Below are 21,607 nucleotides of genomic sequence, written 5' to 3'. Positions count from 1 at the left end.
CCTTCCAAAGTAGCCCAATTTTCCTAGAATCACACAAGTGGGTAGACTTGTGATTTCAGCTTGGGTAAAGCAACCCCAGAATCCTTGGATTTTGTCCACTAACCTGTAAGGCATCTGTGACTTTATTGAGCAAACCCTATGCTGGGTCCTTCAGAGAGTATGATGCTATGATGCCTAGAAATTAATAACTAGGGGCCGGAGAAGTGGTTCCATCGGTAGAGCTTATGCCTTACATAGTGGGGCCCTGGTCTGACCCCTGCCATTCCTTTGAAACAAAACAAATGACAAACAACAACAACAACAAAAAAAAACAAGAAAGAGGGAGCCGGGCAATGGTGCAGTGGGATAAGTGCACATGGCTGAAAATGCATGGATCTCATCGAGCCCCCAGCTCTCCACCTGCAGGGGAGTCACTTCACAGGAGGTCAAGCAGGTGTCTATCCTTCTCTCCCCCTCTCTGTCTTCCCCTTCTTTCTCCATTTCTCTCTGTCTTATCCAACAACAACGGCAGCAACAACAACAACAACAATGATAAACAACAAGGGCAACAAAAGGGAAAAATTAAAAAAAAAAAAAAGGCAAAAACAAATAGCACACCATAATCCATGGAACAGTGCTGATTGCTCTCTCTTTCCTATTAAAAAAAAAATCACTTTCAAAAATAAAGCCATCACCCATTCATTCACCAACTATTTGATGAATGCTTCTTTCTTGGGCTGAGGAGACAGACAGGACAAACAAGTAAACTATTCCTAAATGAGGATAAGTGCTAAGGGCAGAGAAGGGAAGAGGGGAAGTGTTCTTGTGTCCACGTGAAGATGCAATGTTCAATACTATGATGAGAGAACCTTCACTGAGGTGACATTTGAGTAAAGGCCCCCAAAATCTCAGCTTTGAGAAGGCAAGGTTTGTGTTTGACGCCTTCAAAGGTGTCCTCAGCACCTGGAATAGGACTTGACTCATGTCAGGAACTCGCTGATGATTCGTTGAGTGAATGAACTAATGAATCAACAGGCAAAGAGGCAGCAAAGGACTTGGGGGAAGTGTTTCAGGGAGTGGAAAGAAGTGCTTGGCAGTCTGCAAACAGCAGTGGTCAAAGCAGTGGACTCAGCTCCAGGAGAAGAAATAGGCTGGTGAAAGGGGGTGGGGTAACAGGAGACCACTAGAAAGCTTTGAGCCTGGGGGTTGAGTGGTAGCGCACTGGGTTAAGCGCACATGGTGTTGAGTGGTAGCGCACTGGGTTAAGCGCACATGGTGCGAAGCACAAGGTCCAGAGCAAGGATCCTGGTTCAAGCCCCCAGCTCCTCACCTGCAGGGGAGTCGCTTTACAGGTGGTGAAGCAGGTCTGCAGGTGTCTTTCTCTCCCCCTCTCTGTCTTCCCCTCCTCTCTCCATTTCTCTCTATCCTAGCTAACAACGACGACAACAAAAACAATAAGTACAACAACAAGGGCAACAAAATGGAAAATAAATAAATAAATACAAAGACCTTTTTCTGAAAAGAGAGAGAGAGGAGGCTTTGAACCTGTGGCTGGAGAAATAGTTCAGTGGGTAGAGTACTGGGCTTGCATGCCTGAGGTTCTTGGTCTCCATCCTTGGTGCCACATGCTCTGACTGCTATTTTTTAAAATCTCTTTCTGTCTCTCTCTCTGTGTGTGTGTGTGTGTGTGTCCCTCTCTCTACACACACACACACACACACACACACACACACACACACACACACACACTGAGTGTATTAGACAGCTATGAAAGGTTTTCACAAGGAGTCAGGTGGTAGCGCAGTGGGTTGAGTGCACATGGATCCCGGTTCAAGCCCCGGTTCCCCACCTGCAGGGGAGTCGCTTCACAGGCGGTGAAGCAGGTCTGCAGGTGTCTTTCTTTTTCTCCCCCTCTCTGTTTTCTCCTTCTCTTTCCATTTCTCTCTGCCCTATCCAACAACGACGACAGTAATAACAACAACAATAACAACCATGAAAAACAAGGGCAACAAAAAGGGAAAAAAATATTTAAAAAAAAAAGAAAGGTTTTCATAGGATCATTCTGGACACAAATAGAGAAGTAGAAATCCCCCAAGTAATCAAATCCATTCACAGGAAGGAACAGAATAAATGTGACTCTTTGGGGGTACCATGGCTGTTTAATTTACTATTTGTATTAATCTCCCAGAAGAGGGTGTGGGTGGATGAATAGAAATGAGATTCCAAATTCAAGCCCCAGAATCAGTGGTTCTCAGACTAGAATCGGTGGGACGGACTGGGGTTTAAATGAGTAATTTCTGATGAACTGAAACCCGACAAGGACTTTCTGAGGAGGTACTAAGCTTGTCTGCAGAGTAGGGTTGTCAGGAAGCCTGCAGTTCAATTCTGACCCAAGGTTTCCACAAACAAGGCTTCTCTTCACTCCCTGGCCCCCCTCCCATTTTTTAAATTCTTCTAAATTTTATGTATATTTATCTATTGGATAGAGGCAGAAACCAAGAGGGCAGAGGGAGACAGTAAGGGAAAGAGAAAATAAAGATAATTAAAAAAAAATTTTTTTTTTTTGCCTCTAGGGTTATTGCTGGGTTTCGGTGCCTACACTACGAATCCACTGCTCCTGGAGGCCATTTTTCCTGTTTTGTTGCCCTTGTTGTTGTTATTGCTATTGTTGTTGTTGGATAGGACAGAGAGAAATAGAGAGAGGAGGGGAGAGAGATGGGGAGAGAAAGATACCTGCAGACATTTTTCACCACTTGTGAAGCCACCCCTACCCCGCAGGTGGGGGAGCTGGGGGGCTCATACCCAGATCCCTGCTCTGGACCTTGCACTTCGCGCCATGTGTGCTACCACCTGGTCCCTGTGTTAAAAAAAAAAACAAAAAAAAACCATTGTTAAAGAGGGCCGGGTCGCGGCGCACCTGATTGAGCGCACATATTACAAAGCACAGGAACCCAGGTTCAAGCCCCAGGCCCCCACCTGCAGGGGGAAAGCTTCACAAGTGGTGAAGTAGGGCTGCGGGTGTCTCTCTGTCTCTCTTCCTCTCTATCTCCCCCTTCCCTGTCCATTCCAGACTGTCTCTAACAACTAAATAAATAAAGATAATAAAATATTAACCCGCAGCTCTAATTCACCTCTCCTGAAGCTTTCCCCCTGCAGGTGGGGGCCAGGGGCTTGAGCCGGGCTCCTTGCGCGCTGTCATGTGAGCGCTTAACCGGGTGCACCACCACCTAGGGCACAGGATGGGCCGGCCCCCGGGGGAAGCAGGGCGCAGGGAAACGGGAGGAGCTAGAGTGGGGTAGGGGTAGGGAGTAGGGAGCCGGGAGCCTGGAGACCGCTGCCAAGGGGCGGTGCCTATAAAGGCGGCGCGTCCCGGGCCGGGGCGCACTGGGTGGGCGCGCTGGGTCTGCAGAGGCGAGGGCCCAGGGGCTATCGGGGGCGATCGTGGGCGATCCGCGGCACGGCCCCTCCTCGGGGTTAAAGGGTCCTTTGCACCAGGACGCGCGCGTCCCGGGGGCTGCCCGGGGACCCCCATGCGCACACCCCGGGAGCATTTTCAGGGAGCTTCCACCACGCTGGCGTCCGGGCGAGCGACCCGCGGGCACTGCAGCTCCGTGTTTCCAACGACGTCCTCATCGTGCCGGGCCGGGCGCAGCGGTCAGGGAGGGATCGTGGTGAGCAAAAGCAAAAGGTGAGCCACGGGGTGAGAGAAAGCAAAAGGTGAGCCCCCGGAGGCTTTGGGAAGAAAAGACAAAAACGGGGCAGTAAAGTGGCAGTGGTTGCAGGTTGGACCTGGTGGGCAGCGTATTCTGCTGGCTCCCTGAGGGACCATGCCCCGGGCCACCTAGAGCCGGTGTTCGGACTCGACGTGCTTATGTGGCGAGTGTACGACTGTCCAAGGGAGAAAAGTGGCTTGAAGAATAATAGTGGATGTGGCGATTTTAAAGCTACCTGTCTGTGTTCGTCTGTCTCAACCCGGAGAGCGCTTAGCTGACTGCAGCTGGAGGATGTTAAGTAGGTAGCTATGAAGTAATTCTGTTAAGGACTGTGGATTGCTGGGTTTCTTTCTCTTTGTGTCTTTTAAATTTTTTTATTTATAAAATGGAAATATTGACAAGACCATAAATTTTTTAAACTTCATTTTCCCCCTTTATGGGAGGGCATTGGACAGTAAAATACAGAAGTTGGTCCATGTGTAACATTTCTCAGTTTTCTACGTAACACCCTAGCCCCTCACCCAGGTCCTCCTCTGCCATCATGGCCCAGGACCTGAACTCTCCCTACCCCCACAACTGAGTCTTTTACTTTTTGGTGCAATATAGCAACTCCAGTCCAAGTTCTGCTTTGCGTTTCCCCTTCTGGTCTTGTTTTTCATCTTCTGTCTATGAGTGGGATCTTTGTGTCTTTCTTGAACATGTGCTAGCTACTTTTATAATAATTCAAAAGGTTGAACTCTTCTGCTTCTCCTAGCCCAGTGATGGGGTCACACACCATCACCCTCTTTCTGGAGAGTGCTTTCACCTACATCGAAGAGAAAGATGAAAAAGGAGATAAATACACAAGGCCAAATGCCTAGAAGTTTAAACTTTATAAGAAAAGAGTCGTAGGGTCTAAATGCCAGGAACATACATATCTGCTTGGATCATGAGAATATTAGCAGCACAAAGAAAGAGTCGCTCCTCCCAGAAGCATTGGTCACTCTCTGGGGACGTAACTTTTTTTTTTAAATTTTCTCTTTTGTTGCCCTTGTTTAACATTGTTGTTGTTGTTGGATAGGACAGAGAGTAATGGAGAGAAGAGGGGAAGACAGAGAGGGGGAGAGAAAGACAGACACCTGCAGACCTGCTTCACAGCCTGTGAAGCGACTCCCCTGCAGGTGGGGAGCCGGCTCGAACCGGGATCCTTACGCCAGTTCTTGTGCTTTGCGCCACCTGCGCTTCACCCGCTGTGCTACCGCCCGACTCCCGTAACTTTTTTTTTAAATGTGTTACATTTAATGGTGACAGTATAAATAGAAATTTGTACTTTCCTGCTGCATATGCCATGATAATCCTCCTGTTCAGATGTTGTGAGCAGGTTGTGAGATAAGGGTGTGTGTGTGTGTGTGTGTGTGTGTGTGTGTGTGGACGCGCGCGTGCATGAGCACATCCCTTGTTCAATTTTTCCATTCTCTGCCATTGCTGGGGCTCTCCTGCTGCCTTCCACACTCATGGTACTCCCATTTTTGTGCCAGGGTGTGAAACTGGAGCCTTGCTCATAAAGGCGCATGCTCTACCCTGGGAGCTGTTTTTCACCTCTACCCAGGCATTCTTGATCATAGGGTCCACGACACCATCAACCTAGTGGTAGGTAGATAGAATAAAGAGTTTCTACATTTCAGTGGAACAAATTACATTTTTGTTTCCACTAACCTTTAGTTAAAAATTAGTATTTTTGTCTCCTATGAATGTACATCAGAAACTGCAATGGTACTAACAGTGCCGGTGACCTTGCCTTCAACAGAAATCATAGACACCTTCCTCTCATGTTACAGTTATTGTAGACCTTTTGGGGGGAACCATCTAGATAACACTACACATAAATTATGGTGAAGGGGGGCTGGGAGATAGTTCACTTGGTAAAGGGGAGAATGTATAAGGGTCAGGGTTCAAATCCCTGTCCCAAGGGAGCACTATAAAAAGAAGAAGCAGGGGAGTCACAGCAGGTTAAGTGCAGGTGGCACAAAGTGCAAGGACCTGTGTAAGGATCCTGGTTCAGAGTCCCTGGCTTCCCACCTGCAGGGGAGTCACTTCACAGGCAGTGAAGCAGGTCTGCAGGTGTCTATCTTTCTCTTCCCCTCTCTGTCTTCCCCTCCTCTCTCCATTTCTCTCTGTCCTATCCAACAATGACAACATCAATAACAACAGCAATAATGACACTACAAGAAAAGGGAATAGATAAATAAATATTTTTTAAAAAAAGAAGAAGCTTTAGGAGTGGTGAAGCAGTGTGCTGATGTTTCTACTTCTTTTTGTCTCTGGCTTTCACTCTCTATGTGAAAAAAAAAATCCAAAGTACAGTGGGAATGGCAGAGTCGTGCAGCCAGCTGTGAAACTGAGGTGGCAAGGGGGAAAAGCAGTCGTGATGATCAGTATGCTTATAGGGCGTGTTAAATGAAACACGTGCTATTGTGCTGGCTTTGGCCCTCCCCCTTCATTGTATTGCTTTTTAAAATTCAGATAATCACTGTCAGATAGAGCTTATTATTTTAATGTGTCTATGTTTTGAATTGATGCATTTAAAAAGATATTTATTCTGAGAAGAGAACAGAGGTTTTCTATATTGAAAAGTCATTGTTCTGAGTTGGAATCTGCCCCGGGCTTTCCTAGACTGCCCATGGGGCCATGTCCAAAAAAGTTGGGTATGGTAAGACCTGGGACAAGATTCCACACCTTTACCTGCATCTGTCAGAGGGTCTCTGGTTTAGTGGTATCTGGTGTAATTATGTTGTAAATTTCTTTTTGGGGGGATTAATGATTTACTGTCAATAGTAAAATATAATAGTCTGTAGATGAATATCATTTCCACATAACAATACAAACCCCAAACACACTAGGCCCTCCTCTGCCATCATATGCCCTAGTGTAATTTTTAAGCTCTTAAAATTACTCTGGGGGGCTGGGCATAACGCAGTGAGTTAAGCACGCATGGCACAAAGCGCAAGGACCTGCGTAAGGATCCCGGTTTGAGACTCCAGCTCCCCATCTGCAAGGGGTTGCTTCACAAGCAGTGAAGAGGTCTGCAGATGTCTGTCTTTCTCTCCTCCTCTCTGTCTTCCCCTCCTCTCTCCATTTCTGTCTGTCCCATCCAACAACAACAATAGTAATGACAACAGTAATAATGACATCAACAAGGGCAACAACAAGGGCAACAAAAATGGGAAAAATGGCCTCTAGGAGCAGTGGATTCGTAGTGCAGGCACCCAGCGACGGCAATAACCCTGGAGGCAAAAAAAAAATTACTCTGAAATCAAGATTAGTGGCAATCAATCCTTGGAGCTGGAAAAACTACTACGTGCAATTTTCACTTTGATTTAATGACTACTTGTGTAATTTCTCAGTGACTTCTACTTTGAGCTTTTCCTTCTTGTTTAGTCACTGATTTATATTGCCTCCTGTGGAGGGTGGTAACACACTTGAAAAAAAAATCAACAAGTCATCATTAACACCTCTTAGGACGACAGACTACTTTTCAGAAACCTGTCTTCTCTTCTCCCCCTTCCGTCTGCCTGCTTCAAACACAATAGGATCCAGCTAGTTTATCCTGCCTAATCTTTTCTTCTCAGCTTGAAAAAGACCCCCCAGGGAACAAGAGTTGGCTTGTGAGAGAGCTAAACCCTTTTTTGAGGAAAAAAAACACCAAGTAGCTAACCAGACAAGAAAAGCGAGTCATTTTCTCTCTTAAGATGATCATAATTTAGGCTCAAACTTGCACATTTTAGGTATTTTTGGGTACATTTCTGAGAACACTCATACTTTCAGTATAGAACCAAAGACCAAGTCATTTAAACATGACTTAAACTAGATGAGAGGCAGTACACCAAACTTTGTGATTCAGAGCAGAGCTTGAAACCCAGTTGTGCAGTGTAATATGTGCACTCAACCAGGTTGCACCACCACCCATCCCCGGAAAGTGCTATTCTTTGGAACTGTGATACTTCTTATCTGTATAAGGAAGACAGCGTGTGCTTTTATTAATTATCAAGAGCACCAGACCTCATTTACATTTTATTGACTTTATATAGAATCTCATTTAGTGGGAATCTGGTAGTAGCGCAACGGATTAAGCCACGTGATGCAAAGCGCCAAAGACTGGCACAAGGATCCCAGTTTGAGCCCCCGATGGAGCCCCCGGCTCCCCATCTGCAGGGGAGTCACTTCACAGGCAGTGAGGCAGGTCTGAGGGTGTCTGTCTTTCCCTCCCCCTCTCTGTCTTCCCCTCCTCTCTCCATTTCTCTCTGTCCTATCCAACAATGACAGCATCAATAACGACAACAATAATAACTACAACAATAAAACAGGGCTACAAAATGGAATAAATAAATAAATATAAAAAAACAATGGCAACAAAAAGGGGGAAAATAATATATATATATGAATCTCATTTAGTCTCCAGAAGAACCCTGCTGGTGGTTTTGTCTCCATTTTACAAAGAAGAAAATCCAGGGCTAAGAGAAGCTAACAGATTTTCTCAGATTTATATATAGCTAGGAAGTTGAGAATTGAGTTTCAAAGCCAGGTCTATAACTTTTTTCTTGTTTTTAATTTTAATTTCTCTTTCCATTCTTCCTTTCTTCCTTTCTCCTTCTCCTCCTTCTCCTCCTCCTCCTCCTCCTCCTTCTTCTCCTTCTCCTCCTTCTTCTTCCTCTTCTTCTACTTCTTCTTCTTCTCCTTCTCCTCCTCCTCCTCCTCCTTCCTCTTCTTCTTCTCCTTCTTCTTCTTCTTCTTTTTCTTCTTCTTCTTCTTCTCCTTCTTCTTCTTCTTCTTTTTCTTCTTCTTCTTCTTCTTCTTCTTCTTCTTCTTCTTCTTCTTCTTCTCTTCTCCTCCTCCTCCTCCTCCTCCTCCTCCTTCTCCTCCTCCTTCTCCTCCTCCTTCTCCTTCTCCTCCTCCTCCTTCTTCCCCTTCTCCTCCTCCTTCTTCTTCCCCTTCTCCTCCTCCTCCTCCTCCTTCTTCTTCTTCTTCTCCTCCTCCTCCTTCTCCTCCTCCTCCTTCTCCTCCTCCTCCTCCTTCTTCTTCTCCTCCTCCTCTTCCTCCTCCTCCTTCTTCTCCTCCTCCTCCTCCTCCTTCTTCACCTTCTTTTTTTTTTAATGTGACATGGGAAATGAATCCAGCCTCTTGTGCTGGTGCAAGATAGTGGAGTGGTCTTTTTGACACATTTTAAAAATTTTTATTGAAATATATATATATATATATATATATATATATATATATATATATATATATATATCTTAGAGGGCAGAGCGAGGAGAAAGAGGGAGTGCTATCAAAGCAGCTGTCCTCCATCTGTGGAGTTCCCTTTGGTGCTGTCCATTGTGTTCACACTGTGATGCTGAGGTTCAAACCCAGGGCTCGACACATGGAAAGGTGTGCACTCTGCCAAGAGATTATCTCCCAGTCGATATTATTTTGAAATAGAGAGATAATAAGAATCTGTGTATAAAAGAGCACTTTATTAAATATTCTGCTGGGAATCTAACCCAGGCCTTTATCCGTGCAAGGCATGTGTTCTACTATTAAACCAACTCTTTTTTTTTTTTTAACTTAAAATTTTATTTATTTATTTATTATTGGATGGGAGTGAGGAAAAATTAAGAAGGGAGGAGGAGACAAAAGAGAGACCCCTGCGGCCCTGCGTCACCACTCGTGAAACGTCCCCCCTGCAGGTGGGGACCAGGGGCTTGAACCCGGGCCCTTGCGCACCGTAGTTTATGTACTTAACCAGCTGTGCCGCTGCCTGGCCTTTCTACTGAACTACCCCTCTATCTATCAAGTGTTTCTGCTTTAAAGCCCATTAACTTTCTTGATTGTTTAATATTATGAAGCAAATAACACCGAATACTTTTTATATTATAAAAATGTTAAATTACACCAGAGTCAATCAAATATAATACAAGCTCCCTTTTTCTATTTTTCTCCCAACCGACTATTACTGCTCTATGGAAATACTGTGGGCATTTTGGCCTGAATCCTTAGAGATATTTGTCTACACATATTTCTACATTAGTGTCTCCAAAGGGTCTTACAACATGAAACAAACAAACAAACCAAACAAAAAGAGGAGTTGGGTCATAGTGCAGTGGGTTAAGCACACATAGCGCAAAGCGAAAGGACCAGCGTAAAGGAACCTGTTTCGAGCCCCGGCTCCCCCACCTACAGGAGAGTCGCTTCACAGGCGGTGAAGCAGGTCTGCAGGTGTCTGTCTTTCTCTCCCCCTCTGTCTTCCCCTCCTCTCTCCATTTCTCTCTGTCCTATCCAACAACGACATCAATAACAACAATAATAACCACAACAATGATAAAACAAGGGCAACAAAAGGGAAAATAAATAAATAAATAAAAAAGACAAAGAAAATTAATAAACCTTTTAAACTTAAATATTTTCCACTTCATTGCCACTTCTTTATTAGGAAAAAAAATGAAAATTTACAATGAATATAGGCTTAAGGAGATGGCTTGCCTGGTAGAGTGTGTGCTTCACCCATGCTTTGCAATGAGCCTTTTTTTTAGTGAATTAAAAAAAAAAAATCAGGGTTGGGTGGTGCACTTAGTTGAACACACAAGTTACAGTGTGCAAGGATCCTGGTTCAAGCCTCCAGTCCTCACCTGCAGGGGAAAAGCTTTGTGAGTGGTGAAGCAGTATTGCAAGTGTCTCTCTCTCTCTCTCCTCTAACCCCTCTTGATCTCTGCCTGTCTCTATCCAATAAATAAAGATAAAAAGATTTTTAAAAAATAGAAATTTTAAAAAATGTTTAGTTTTGAATAGAGATGGAGAGAAATTGAGAGGGAAGAGGGAGACAGAGAGGCAGAGAGAGAGAGAGAGAGAGCAAGTGAGAGACCTGCAGCACTGCTTCCCTGCTTGTGAAAGTGTAGATGAGGCTTAGGAGTTTGAACCTGGGTCCTTATGAATTACAACATATATGTGTTCTGCCTGGGGTGCCAGCACCCTGCAATGAACTTTTACCATTTATTTATAGCAATCTGGATTGTAATGATTTACTGAGCACTTACTGTGCACCAGACTCTGGGCTGAGGTGTTGTACATGTAGTCTTTCCTATGTCCTTACAAGGTCCTGAGTTGTCCTTCACTTGGGAGGCATTTGAAGCACAAAGAGGCTACAGAGATTCCCCAGGGCCACCCAGCTAAAAGGAGTGATGGCAGTGTAATGGCTGACAGGGTTCTGGAACCTGTGCTCTTAACTATGACTTGGATGCTGTCATTGGTGACTGATTCTTTTATTTTTTTAAATTTTTAAAAATTTAATAATGATTGACAAGACTGTGGGATAAGAGGGGTACAATTCCACATAAGTCCCACCACCAGAACTTCATGTCCCATCCCCTCCGTTGGAAACTTCCCTGTTCTTTATCCCTCTGGGAGTATGGACGCAGGATCATTATGAGGTGCAGAAGGTGGGAGGTCTGGCTTCTGTAACTGCTACTCCACTGGACATAGGTGTTGGTAGGTGGATCCACACCCCCATCCTGTTTCTGTCTTTCCTGGTGGGGCAGAGCTCTGGGAAGATGGGGTTCTAGGATCCATTGGTGAGGTCGTCTGCCCAGGGAAGTCAGGTTGGTGTCATGGTAGCATCTGCAACTTGATGGCTGAAAAGCGTTAAGATAGAAAGCAGGACAACTTGTTTAATAATCAGGAACCTAAAGATGAGAATAGATCAGATGAGACATGGGGTCTGCTGCTATCACCATGCATCCATAAGTTAGGTGACTGAGTCTTGTAGAGGCAGGGCATGGTAGTGACAAAGCAGTCTGCTCCAGCCAACTAAAACCATACTTTGGTTCCTACAGAGGACACATGTAGGGAAACTGAGGATATGGTTGAGCTGGATGGAACCTCCCATTGAAAGATGGGTGCCTGAGGAACACGGTCTTCCTGTCAGCCCCTCTCTCTACCAGAGACCGAGCATGGGAGAGAATGGCCTTCAGGCTCAGCTTCACCTGTCAGACTCTGCCTCACAGGGACTCTGCATCCCCAATAAAATAGCTTACTTCCTTGTCTTTAAAGCAAATAGTCTGCTTATTCAAAAGCTACCAGAAGTTATCATACCTGACCCATCTTCTCTCCACCCTCAGGACACCTCTCTGTCTGATAGCCATTGATAACCCTACTTCCTTTCCTTTCCCTAGCAGCCAGCAAATTTTTTTTCCTTGTCGTTGACTTTCGATAGTTTTACAATAATGTGCCTCGGTGTTGGTCTTTTTGTATTTATAAATCTGGGTGACCATTCTGCCTCTTGGATGAGAATGTTCTGGTGGTTTCCTAAGTGAGGGGAGTGCTGAGCTAAAATTGCTCTGAAAATGGACTCTGGGTCTTTGGCCCTGTCCTCCTCCTCAGACAGACCTGTCACTCTTATATTCGATCTTTTGATGGAGTCTACAATTTCACAGAGAGTTGCTTCAGTCTTTCTGAATCATTCCTCTCCTTCATCTTTGAATTGAAAGAGTGGCCTGGCTATATCGTCTGGACTGGAGATAATTTTTTCTGAATATGTGGATCTGCCTCCTAAGCCTTCTACCTGGGCATGGATTGCAGTAGGATGTCTTTTACTCCCTGGAGCTCTGACTGAAGTTCTTCTGTCAATATTTGATGATTCTTAGTGATCTCTGTTATAAGTTCCTCTCTCATGCATTGTAATTCCATAGTAACACGCTTTTCTAATTCTTGCTTAATTTCTTGGAGAGTCCTCATAATGATCTCTGTGTAGTCTGTCTCTGAGAGTCTCTCTAAATCTGTAATTCCTTGAATTTCCTCTGTTTCATTTCTGTCTGGCTGATAAGTATAGTAGGCTGTTTAGTCCTGTTTTCTCTGCTTGCACATTTTTTGTGCTGGTTATTGATGGCTAGCAGGTGGTGCTATTGTGATCACTGGGTTTCTCATGATTGTATGATCTGCAGAAGGTGGGACGGGGTTGGGGGCGGGGGAGATAGCTTTGGGTTGCCTTGCAGTCACAAATGCCCTGATTTATGTTGTGTCCTTGCCTTGAATTCAGAAGATTAAAGTCCCCAAGTCAAAGACTGAGAGGTTTTAAACCCTGTCTTTTTCTCCGGCACTAGGAACAATGTTACTTGCTTGCTGCACTTAAAGTGCAATGTTACTTGCTTGCTGTGCTTAAAGTGAAATCGCCAAGCTGGCGCAGCTCAGTGCCCAGCCGCCCAGAGCTCTGATCTGACTCTGCTGCTCTTCAGCCCGCACCCGCACCTGCACCCCTCTTCACTCCAACTGCACGCGAGCACCCACCTGAGGCTGCAGAACTTCCATTGTAGGTTATGACTCCAGTTGGGTCTCTTGTATTTATTTGTTGCTTTGGGAGGAGAGGTAATTGGGTCGCACTTATTCCATGGCCACGCCTCCCAGAAGTCCTAGGAGGTCCTTTATCACTATGGCTTGTTCAAGTTCCTGAGGTCATTCCCTAGTACTGTATAAAAATAAAACCTGGGGATTTGGGCAGTAGCACAGTGGGTTAAGTGCATGTGGCGCAAAGCGCAAGGACCAGTGTAAGGATCCCAGTTCGAGCCCCCGGCTCCCCACATGCAGGGGAGTTGCTTTACAGGCAGCAGAAGCAGGTCTGCAGGTGTCTGTCTTTCTCTCCCCCTCTCTGTCTTTCCCTTCTCTCTCCATTTCTCTCTGACCTATCCAACAACATCAATAATAACTACAACAATAAAACAACAAGGGCAATAAAAGGAAATAAATAATTTTTTTAAAAATGAATTAAATAAAATCTGAATTTTTGGTTCATATTCCCAGAGGGATAAAGAATAGGGAAGCTTCCAATGGAGGGGATGGGCATGGAACTCTGGTGGTGGGAACTGTGTGGAATTATACCCCTGTATAATAAAACTTTTAAAATTTATTTTATTTATTTATTCCCTTTTGTTGCCCTTGTTTTTTATTGTTGTTGTAGTTATTATTGTTGTTGTTGATGTTGTCGTCGTTGTTGGATAGGACAGAGAGAAATGGAGAGAGATGGGGGAAGACAGAGAGGGAGAGAGAAAGACAGACACCTGCAGACCTGCTTCACCGCTTGTGAAGAGACTCCCCTGCAGGTGGGGAGCCGGGGCTTGAACTGGGATCCTTACGCTGGTCCTTGTGCTTTGCACCACCTGTGCTTAACCCGCTGCGCTACAGCCCGACTCCCCAATAAAACTTTTTTTAAATAAAGGGAAAAATAATATCAAATCTGCATAGAAAGATCTAACATCTCAAGTTCTGTATCCTCCAGACTTCTCACAAGGTCTTGGCCCTTGAATCAGGAAACATGACCAGGAAGATCTTCACAGATACCAGGGAGCGCTGGAGACAGCAGAATGTCAACCGTGCTTTCGCCAAGCTGAGGAAACTCATCCCCACTCACCCGCCAGACAAGAAGCTGAGCAAGAATGAGACACTGCGCCTTGCAATGCGGTATATCAACTTCCTGGTCAAGGTCCTGGGGGAGCAGAGCTCACAGCAAGCTGGAGCTACAACTCAGGGAAACTTTCTGGGACTCTTCCCCCAGGGGACTCACCTGCCAGAGAGGACGCTGCTTGATGATGACTTGCCGGTTTCCTCACCTGGCCCCAGCTGTCACCTTCCCTAAAGCGATCCTCTCTCATCTCTGAAAGCAGTGCTGTTCAGAATTCTTGCCTTCTGCATGTCCCGGAGCTAGCTTGCTGAGTATTTAACGAGTCGTGTGACTTCAATTTCTTGGAGCTGGCTCAGGAACAACTGCAGAATCTCTACAGAAGACCCCAAGAAGGTGAATTTGCAGTTGGCTTCTCTGGGGCTCCAGACAGAGCAATCTGATTTTATTTGATTCATGGAGTTTCTGCAGAAGATGTCTAGGGAGGGAAAAAAATCACTTTAAAAACTGGTTTGAAAAATCATGATTTTGCTCAATTCCACTTCTAAAGAAAAGAGTTTTCTTTTCTTTTTTTTTAAAGCTTTTTAATTTTATTTCTTTTATATTTATTTATTTCCCTTTTGTTGCCATTGTTGTTTTTTATTGTTGTAGTTATTATTGCTGTTGTCATCGTTGTTGGATAGGACAGAGAGAAATGGAGAGGGGAGAGAAAGACAGAGAGGGGGAGAGAAAGATAGACACCTGCAGACCTGCTTCACTGTTTGTGAAGCAACTCCCCTGCAGGTGGGGAGCCAGGGGTTTGAACCCGGATCTTTACACCGGTCCTTGCGCTTTGCGCCATGTGCACTTAACCCGCTGCGCTACCGCCCAACTCCCAAGAAAAGAGTTTCTCATAGTGGATCTCAGAAGATTGCATGGCAAATGCTTCTCTCCTAACAGGCTTTAACGTTTATTTTCGACGACAAATTAAGTCTATTTGAGCAAGGTTGAGCTAGGTAAGTCTTACGGTTGACACATGGAGAGGTAACCCTTGTAAAAACCCAGCTGGAGATTTGTGGAAAAGCCGCCCTGAAGAAAAGATCTCAGCAGATGCGTCCTTATGGTGTGCTTCCCGTGTTATTATTGCTCAGAGGTTGTGTCTGTGGAAGGGAAGGGCTGGAGAGTTTATGCATTAGCAGTTTTCTTATGAAGAAGAGTTAGTTAAAAAAGTTATTCAGGGAGTCGGGCGGTAGCGCAGCAGGTTAAGCGCACGTGGCGCGAAGTGCAAGGACTGGCATAAGGATCCTGGTTTGAGCTCCCAGCTCCCTACCTACAGGGGAGTCCCTTCACAAGTGGTGAAGCAGGTCTGCAGGTGTCTATCTTTCTCTTCCTCCCCCTCTCTGTCTTCCCGTCCTCTTTTCATTTCTCTTTGTCCTGTCTAACAACAACAACAATAATAATGACAACAACAATAAAAAGGGGCAACAAAAGGGAAAATAAATTTTAAAAAAGTTATTAATTCATTTCACATGTCAGATATAGCAACTTTATTTTATTATTATTATTATTACTTCTTACCAGAGCACTGCTCAGATCTGGCTTATGGTGGTGCAGGGGATTGAACCTGGGACTTTGAAACCTCAGGCAAGAGAGTTTCTTTGCATAACCGTTATGCTATTTACCCCCTGCCTGGTATAACTTTAAATTCAGTCTGAGTTCTTGCTGATTTAAGACCTGCAAAATTCAAATGTACCTCAGAAAATGCAAACACTACCAGTTAGTGGAGAGCCTAGTTTAAACACAAGATTTAGAGTAGACAACAGGATAGAAATAGCAGATTCTAAGGAGGCCATGAATTTGTAATTTGTTTTTCCTGCTCTGGGACATTAGTTCCATCTTGTTTGAGAGGGCTGATATTCACAGATTGGTGAGACAATGGGAATCAAGCAGGATTCTGGTTCCATGTGTCCCTGTAAAAGATATTTGGGTTCTCAGTCAAGCCCAGAATATAAATAATGTCATTTTTTTATCGTCTCTGAGACATGTTATACCCCCAAAGTTCTTGACAGTACATTCCTTTCTTAAAACCTTCTGAATCAATGCATTCAAAATTATGGGTTTTCACTATACACACGATTGGACAGCTTAAATTTCCTGCTACACTTGAAAAAAAGATACTTGATTTATGAAGGGTTGGAATAAGGTTCTTTGGTTTGGTTATCGGAAGAAATGTAATGACGTGTCTTCAAAAATCTTACTCATTGGGGGCTAGGCGGTAGCGCAGCTGGTTGGGTGCACATGGTACAAAGCACAAGGACCCGTGTAAGGATCTTGGTTTGAGCCCCCAGCTCCCCACCTGCAGGGGAGTCGCTTCACTGGTGGTGAAGCAGGTCTGCAGGTGTCTATCTTTCTCTCCTCCTCTCTGTCTCCCCTCCTGTCTCTATTTCTCTCTGTCCTGTACAACAACAACAGCAATGAAAACAATAACAATAAATAAAACAACAAGGACAACAAAATGGGGGAAAATGGCCTCCAGGAGCAGTGGATTTGTAGTGCAGGCACCAAGCCCCAGCAATAACCCTGGAGGCATACTCATTTAATATAATCAGGGCATTAGGCTGTATGTAGCAGTCACACTAGTAGCTACAGAGACCCAGGGTACTTCCAGGAGCAACACATTTTCCCGCTAAGTCCTTTTCTGAAATTGCCTTCAGTAACTTCGCGTTGGACACAGAGCAGTCCCTGAGGCTCACATCAACCCAGAGACAGGAGGAATTCTCCCCATATGTGCATTTCAGTCTCCAGAGTGTATGTGAAATTAAGTCTGTCTGTGGATTACTAGGTAACAATTGTTGGCAGAGGGGTGGTGGTGCACCTGGTTGAGCACATTTAGTGCACAAAGCCCCGGGTTCAAACCTCCGGTCCCCACCTGCAGGGAGAAAGCTTTGTGAGTGGTGAAGCAGGGCTGAAAGTCCCTCTCTCTCTCTCTCTCTCTCTCTCTCTCTCTCTCTCTCTCTATATATATATATATATATATATATATATATATATATATTCCTCTCCTCTCAGTTCCTGGCTGCCTCTATCCAATAAATAAATAAAGATAATTAAAAAAAATTGTTGTCAGTTGTCAGTAGGACAACAGGCATCGTGTGCTGCCACTTGGCTCTAGATCAGGATAACACTTTTGCCAGCCTGTTCATATTAGCTTTATTTTAACACGTTGCCTTGGAAGTCACAGAGGACCTCCTTGTCTGAACACAGTGGTTTACAGCCTTTCTGAGAACGAGTGCATTTTTCTGCCTTTTGGGCCATAGACTGTGTACACAGAGGCCCTTAGCCTCAAATCTAGCAGTGTTCCTGAAACATAGCCTGGAGATTGTTATCTTTGGATAGGGAGAATAATTATCTCAAGGGGCCCTGCAGGAAACCCTTTGGCAAATTAATAAATATTTAGAGTATTCCATTATGTAGTTCACTTCTTAAATTAGTTCTTTTGAAAGCCTGCATTTTTGTATATAAAAAAACTATTAGATTAAAAAGACTGTCAAAAGGAGTTGTCATCACACATGGAACAATATCTTAGAAGTAGGTCATGAGACTAGAAACTAATGTAAAAACCACTCTTTGGTCTCCTTTGGTGTTCTAAACCTAAGGCCTGAAGAGTCTGGCATAAGAGTTCGTATTTCAGATACCTTACAGTTCACTATTAGTACACCTCCTTGTGGATCAGTTAAGCCAAACAAAAAGTTTAGAAAGACTGTCTAATAGACGTTACTTTGTTATTTGAAAAAAAAAAAAGTTTTAGTATGGACATCTTTGGAGACTTCAATAAACCAGGTAAGAAAGAAAAATTGGGTGTAAATAGACCCACCGATGCACATCGATCATTGGATTTGTTCATTTTATTCCTTATTTTCTAAGAAACCAGATCCAAAGTGACTTTGCAGAGGAAATTAGGGGAAAACCCAGAACTCCTTGCTGGGGGTCCTACTCTTGTGTCCAGACTTTCCATAACCAGTTTTGTTCAGTCATCGAGTGCTTTAGAATTGAACAATGGACAAGCACCTTAGTATTATGCTCACCATGCTTTAATAACATTCAATAATATTCACACCTCCTTCTCTTGATAATTGAATTATTGTGCTTTGTAAAATGTGATTAAATATATCAACCAAAGATTTTTATTGGTTGTGTTTGTGGCTTTAGCTATTGCTTGTAATTTGTTATTTAATGTTAATTTATTAAAAAATAAATTATTTGAGAAAAGGAGCTGTCCTCGTATTCTTTTAAAAGCAGTAAACCATGATCCAAGAGGTGGTGCAGTAGATAAAGCACTGGGTTCTCAAGCATGAGGTCCTGAGTTTGATCCCCGGCAGCACACGTACCAGAGTGATGGCTGGTTCTTTCTCTTAACTGTCTCATTCATTAAAAAAAAAAAAAAGTCGGGAGTCGGGCTGTAGCGCAGCGGGTTAAGCGCAGGTGGTGCAAAGCACAAGGACCGGCATAAGGATCCCGGTTCGAACCCCGGCTCCCCACCTGCAGGGAAGTCGCTTCACAGGCGGTGAAGCAGGTCTGCAGGTGTCTGTCTTTCTCTCCCCCTCTCTGTCTTCCCCTCCTCTCTCCGTTTCTCTCTGTCCTATCCAACAATGACGACAACAACAATAATAACTACAACAATAAGACAACAAGGGCAACAAATGGGAATAAATAAAATTTTTTTAAAAAGTCTTTAAAAAATTTAAAAACTTAAGAAACAAACAAAACAATAAATCTTGTATACATATTCATTCATTATCTCAGTCACTATCCTGACTTTGACCCCATCCCTCCATTGTCTTTAGGGAAAAAAAAAAAAGGTCTAGTACTGCTTGGTTTGTGATCAGGCCTTGTCTCTCTGTCTGTCTCTGTTTCACTTGCACTTTTTCCTAATTGTCCTCAGATCAAGGCTGTGGTCAAATGACTCCCCTTACATCAGTGTCTCACTCACGAGATGGGAACAAAGGCTGTACACCAGTCAACCAGGCCTTCTACAGCCTGGCGCAAGTGAATCCTGCCCTATAGCTTTTATGCTTTTTAAAATTTATTATTAGTGATTTAATAATGATTAACAAGATAACAGGGTAAGATAACAGGGGTACAGTTCCACACAGTTCCCACCACCAGAGTTCCAGATCCCATCCACCTCGTTAGAAGTTTCTCTGTTCTTTTTATTAATCAGTTTGCTTGTGTGTTTATTTATTTATTTGCCTTGAGGGTTATCTCTGGGACTTGGTGCCAGCACTAGGAATCCAACACTCCTAGTGGCAATTTTTTCCATTTTATTGGAGAGGACAGAAAGAAATTGAGAGAGGAAGGGGAGATAGAGAGGAAGAGAGAAAGACACCTGCAGAACTACTTTGCTGAGTGTGAAATGTCCCCCCTGAAGGTGGGGAGCTGGGGGCTCAAACCTGGATCCTTGTGCTGGGCCTTGTGCTTAGTATTATGTGTGCTTAACCTGGTGTGCTACTGCGCAGCCTCCTCAGGTTTTTTTTTTTTTAACTTTATTTATTTTATTTGATAGAACAGAGAGAGAATGCACGATAGTCTGTAGTGAGTCAGTATAAAGTTCATAATGAAATAGTGTCTACTTAGACTTAGATACCCTCCTCACCTACTTCCCATTACAGTTCTCTCACTCACTCCAAAGCTAGAACTGCAAAAGCTGAATAAGGGCAAGAGACTGGCATACTTTAACGATGACTCTTTAGTCACTATCAGGCCACCCCATCAGCTGGGGCCCTATTCGGGGAGTCCTGAAATACCCAAACAGACATGATGGGCCTAGACCTCGAATAAATCCCTCTCTCCATTGTAACTGGTCATTCCTAGCAGGAATAACACAATAGACCCCTTTGTGGAGCCCCATAGGACCTTGCCCTCAACTTGGATCAATAACAGTAGAGAATTTTGTCCATCCTCCAAAGGGAGACTGGACAACATACTCTATGCTACACCTGAGGAAGATGGGTCCTGATATTGGGGCAGCCTGGAATGTTCCTACTCATGACCACAGACTGTGAGCTCAGATCTACAGGGATGCAGAGGCCACATAGGCTCCTAAGCTGAATATGGGCCCCAGATCACATCAGATTGATGGGGTTTACAGTCAATATTTATACCCCTTTCCCATATTTGGGAACTACTCTCTTCCCTGATCCAGCTTTCTGGTCCTTTTTCCAGCCATAACATCATCTCCCCAGACAATAAATAGGATCCACCTGCATATCAGATTTCAGGCTCAGACAGAAAACAAAACAAACAAACAAACAAAAACCAGAGGGAGCTAGGTGGTGGTGCACATGGTTGAACATACATGATGTAGTGTGCAAGGGTTCACACTATGTCATGTGTGTTCACACCTGGGTTCAAGCCCCTGATCCCCACTTGTAGGGGGAGAGCTTCACAAATGATGAAGCAGTGCTGCAGGTATCTTTCTGCTTCTCTCCCTCTCTATCTCCCTCTTCCTCTCAATTTCTGGCTGTTTCTATCCAATAAATTTTTTAAAAAGTAATAAAAAGAAAAGAGCAGAGAAAAATTGAGAGGGGGAGAGGGAGGTAGAGAGGGAAAGAGAAACAGTCACCTGATCACTCCTGAAGCTTTCCCCCCTGCAGGTGGGGGTAGGGGGGTTGAACCCAGGTCCTTGTGCATGTTTCTTCTTCTTCTAGCATTTGCCCTTCTTCCGTAGCCAGTCGACAGCGTCAGGTTGAGCCTGATGTAAAGTTTCGAGACCTCCTTTGAATCTGGAGAGGTGGCAGTCGTTGACTATGTGGGTCATAGTCTGTCTGGAGCCGCAGGGGCAGTTCGGGTCGTCTCTGGCTCCCCAGCGATGGCACCGGCCATGGCCTGTTCGATAGCGATTAAGGAGGGCCCAATCATAACGTGCTAGGTCAAAGCCAGGTTGACGCTTGCAGGGGTCTGTGATGAGGTGTTTGTTCTTTACCTCAGCTGACCGCCAACTCTATTTCCAAGAGTCTGGAACAGAGAAGTTCAGTGTAGGCGTAGGGGACCAGATTGGGTGATGAGACGTCAAGCGTTGGACAGGGTGGGTGAAGATATCCGAGTAGATTGGCAGGTCCGGTCGAGCGTAGACGTGGGAAATGAACTTAGATGATGCCGCATCCCGACGAATATCTGGTGGGGCGATGTTGCTAAGAACTGGCAGCCATGGAACCGGGGTGGAATGGATGGTTCCAGAAATTATCCTCATGGAGGAATATAATTTGGAATCGACCAAGTGGACATGGGGGCTACGGAACCATCCTGGGGCACAGTATTCTGCAGTGGAATAGCAGAATGCCAGAGATGATGATCGTAGTGTGGAAGCGCTCGCGCCCCATGAGGAGCTGGCCAGTCTTGCAATGATGTGATTCCTCGCGCCCACCTTTGCTGCAGTTTTTATGAGATGTTCGTGAAATGACAGAGTGCGATCGAGAGTAACGCCAAGATAGACTGGCTGGGCTTCATGCCGGATTCTCGTATCACCAAGCTGCACATT

At 44.6% G+C, this 21,607-nt stretch overlaps 2 protein-coding genes and 1 long non-coding RNA gene across 3 annotated transcripts in view; 2 read left to right on the top strand and 1 right to left on the bottom strand.

Moving 5' to 3' along the window:
- FKTN (fukutin) overlaps positions 1 to 3,093 on the top strand; it is a 52,044-nt gene extending 48,951 nt beyond the window's left edge. The window contains exon 11 of the mRNA XM_060199061.1: positions 2,553 to 3,093. Coding sequence (XP_060055044.1) covers positions 2,553 to 2,845 — 293 coding nt within the window. The 3' untranslated portion in view covers positions 2,846 to 3,093. The remainder of the gene's footprint in view (positions 1 to 2,552) is intronic.
- The window catches only part of LOC132540822 (uncharacterized), a 478,519-nt gene that overhangs the window by 367,960 nt on the left and 88,952 nt on the right, over positions 1 to 21,607 (bottom strand). The window lies entirely within an intron of this gene.
- On the top strand, positions 12,842 to 14,972 carry TAL2 (TAL bHLH transcription factor 2). The gene is made up of 2 exons (XM_060199057.1): positions 12,842 to 13,008; positions 14,003 to 14,972. The coding sequence occupies exon 2, from the start codon at positions 14,008 to 14,010 to the stop codon at positions 14,326 to 14,328; it is 321 nt and encodes a 106-aa protein (XP_060055040.1). The 5' UTR covers positions 12,842 to 13,008; positions 14,003 to 14,007; the 3' UTR covers positions 14,329 to 14,972.

This window comes from Erinaceus europaeus, chromosome 10, assembly GCF_950295315.1.
Source record: "Erinaceus europaeus chromosome 10, mEriEur2.1, whole genome shotgun sequence".
Classification (NCBI taxonomy): Eukaryota; Metazoa; Chordata; class Mammalia; order Eulipotyphla; family Erinaceidae; genus Erinaceus; species Erinaceus europaeus.
Note: the sequence above shows the minus strand (reverse complement) of the source record. Positions and strands in the feature narration are given on the sequence as shown.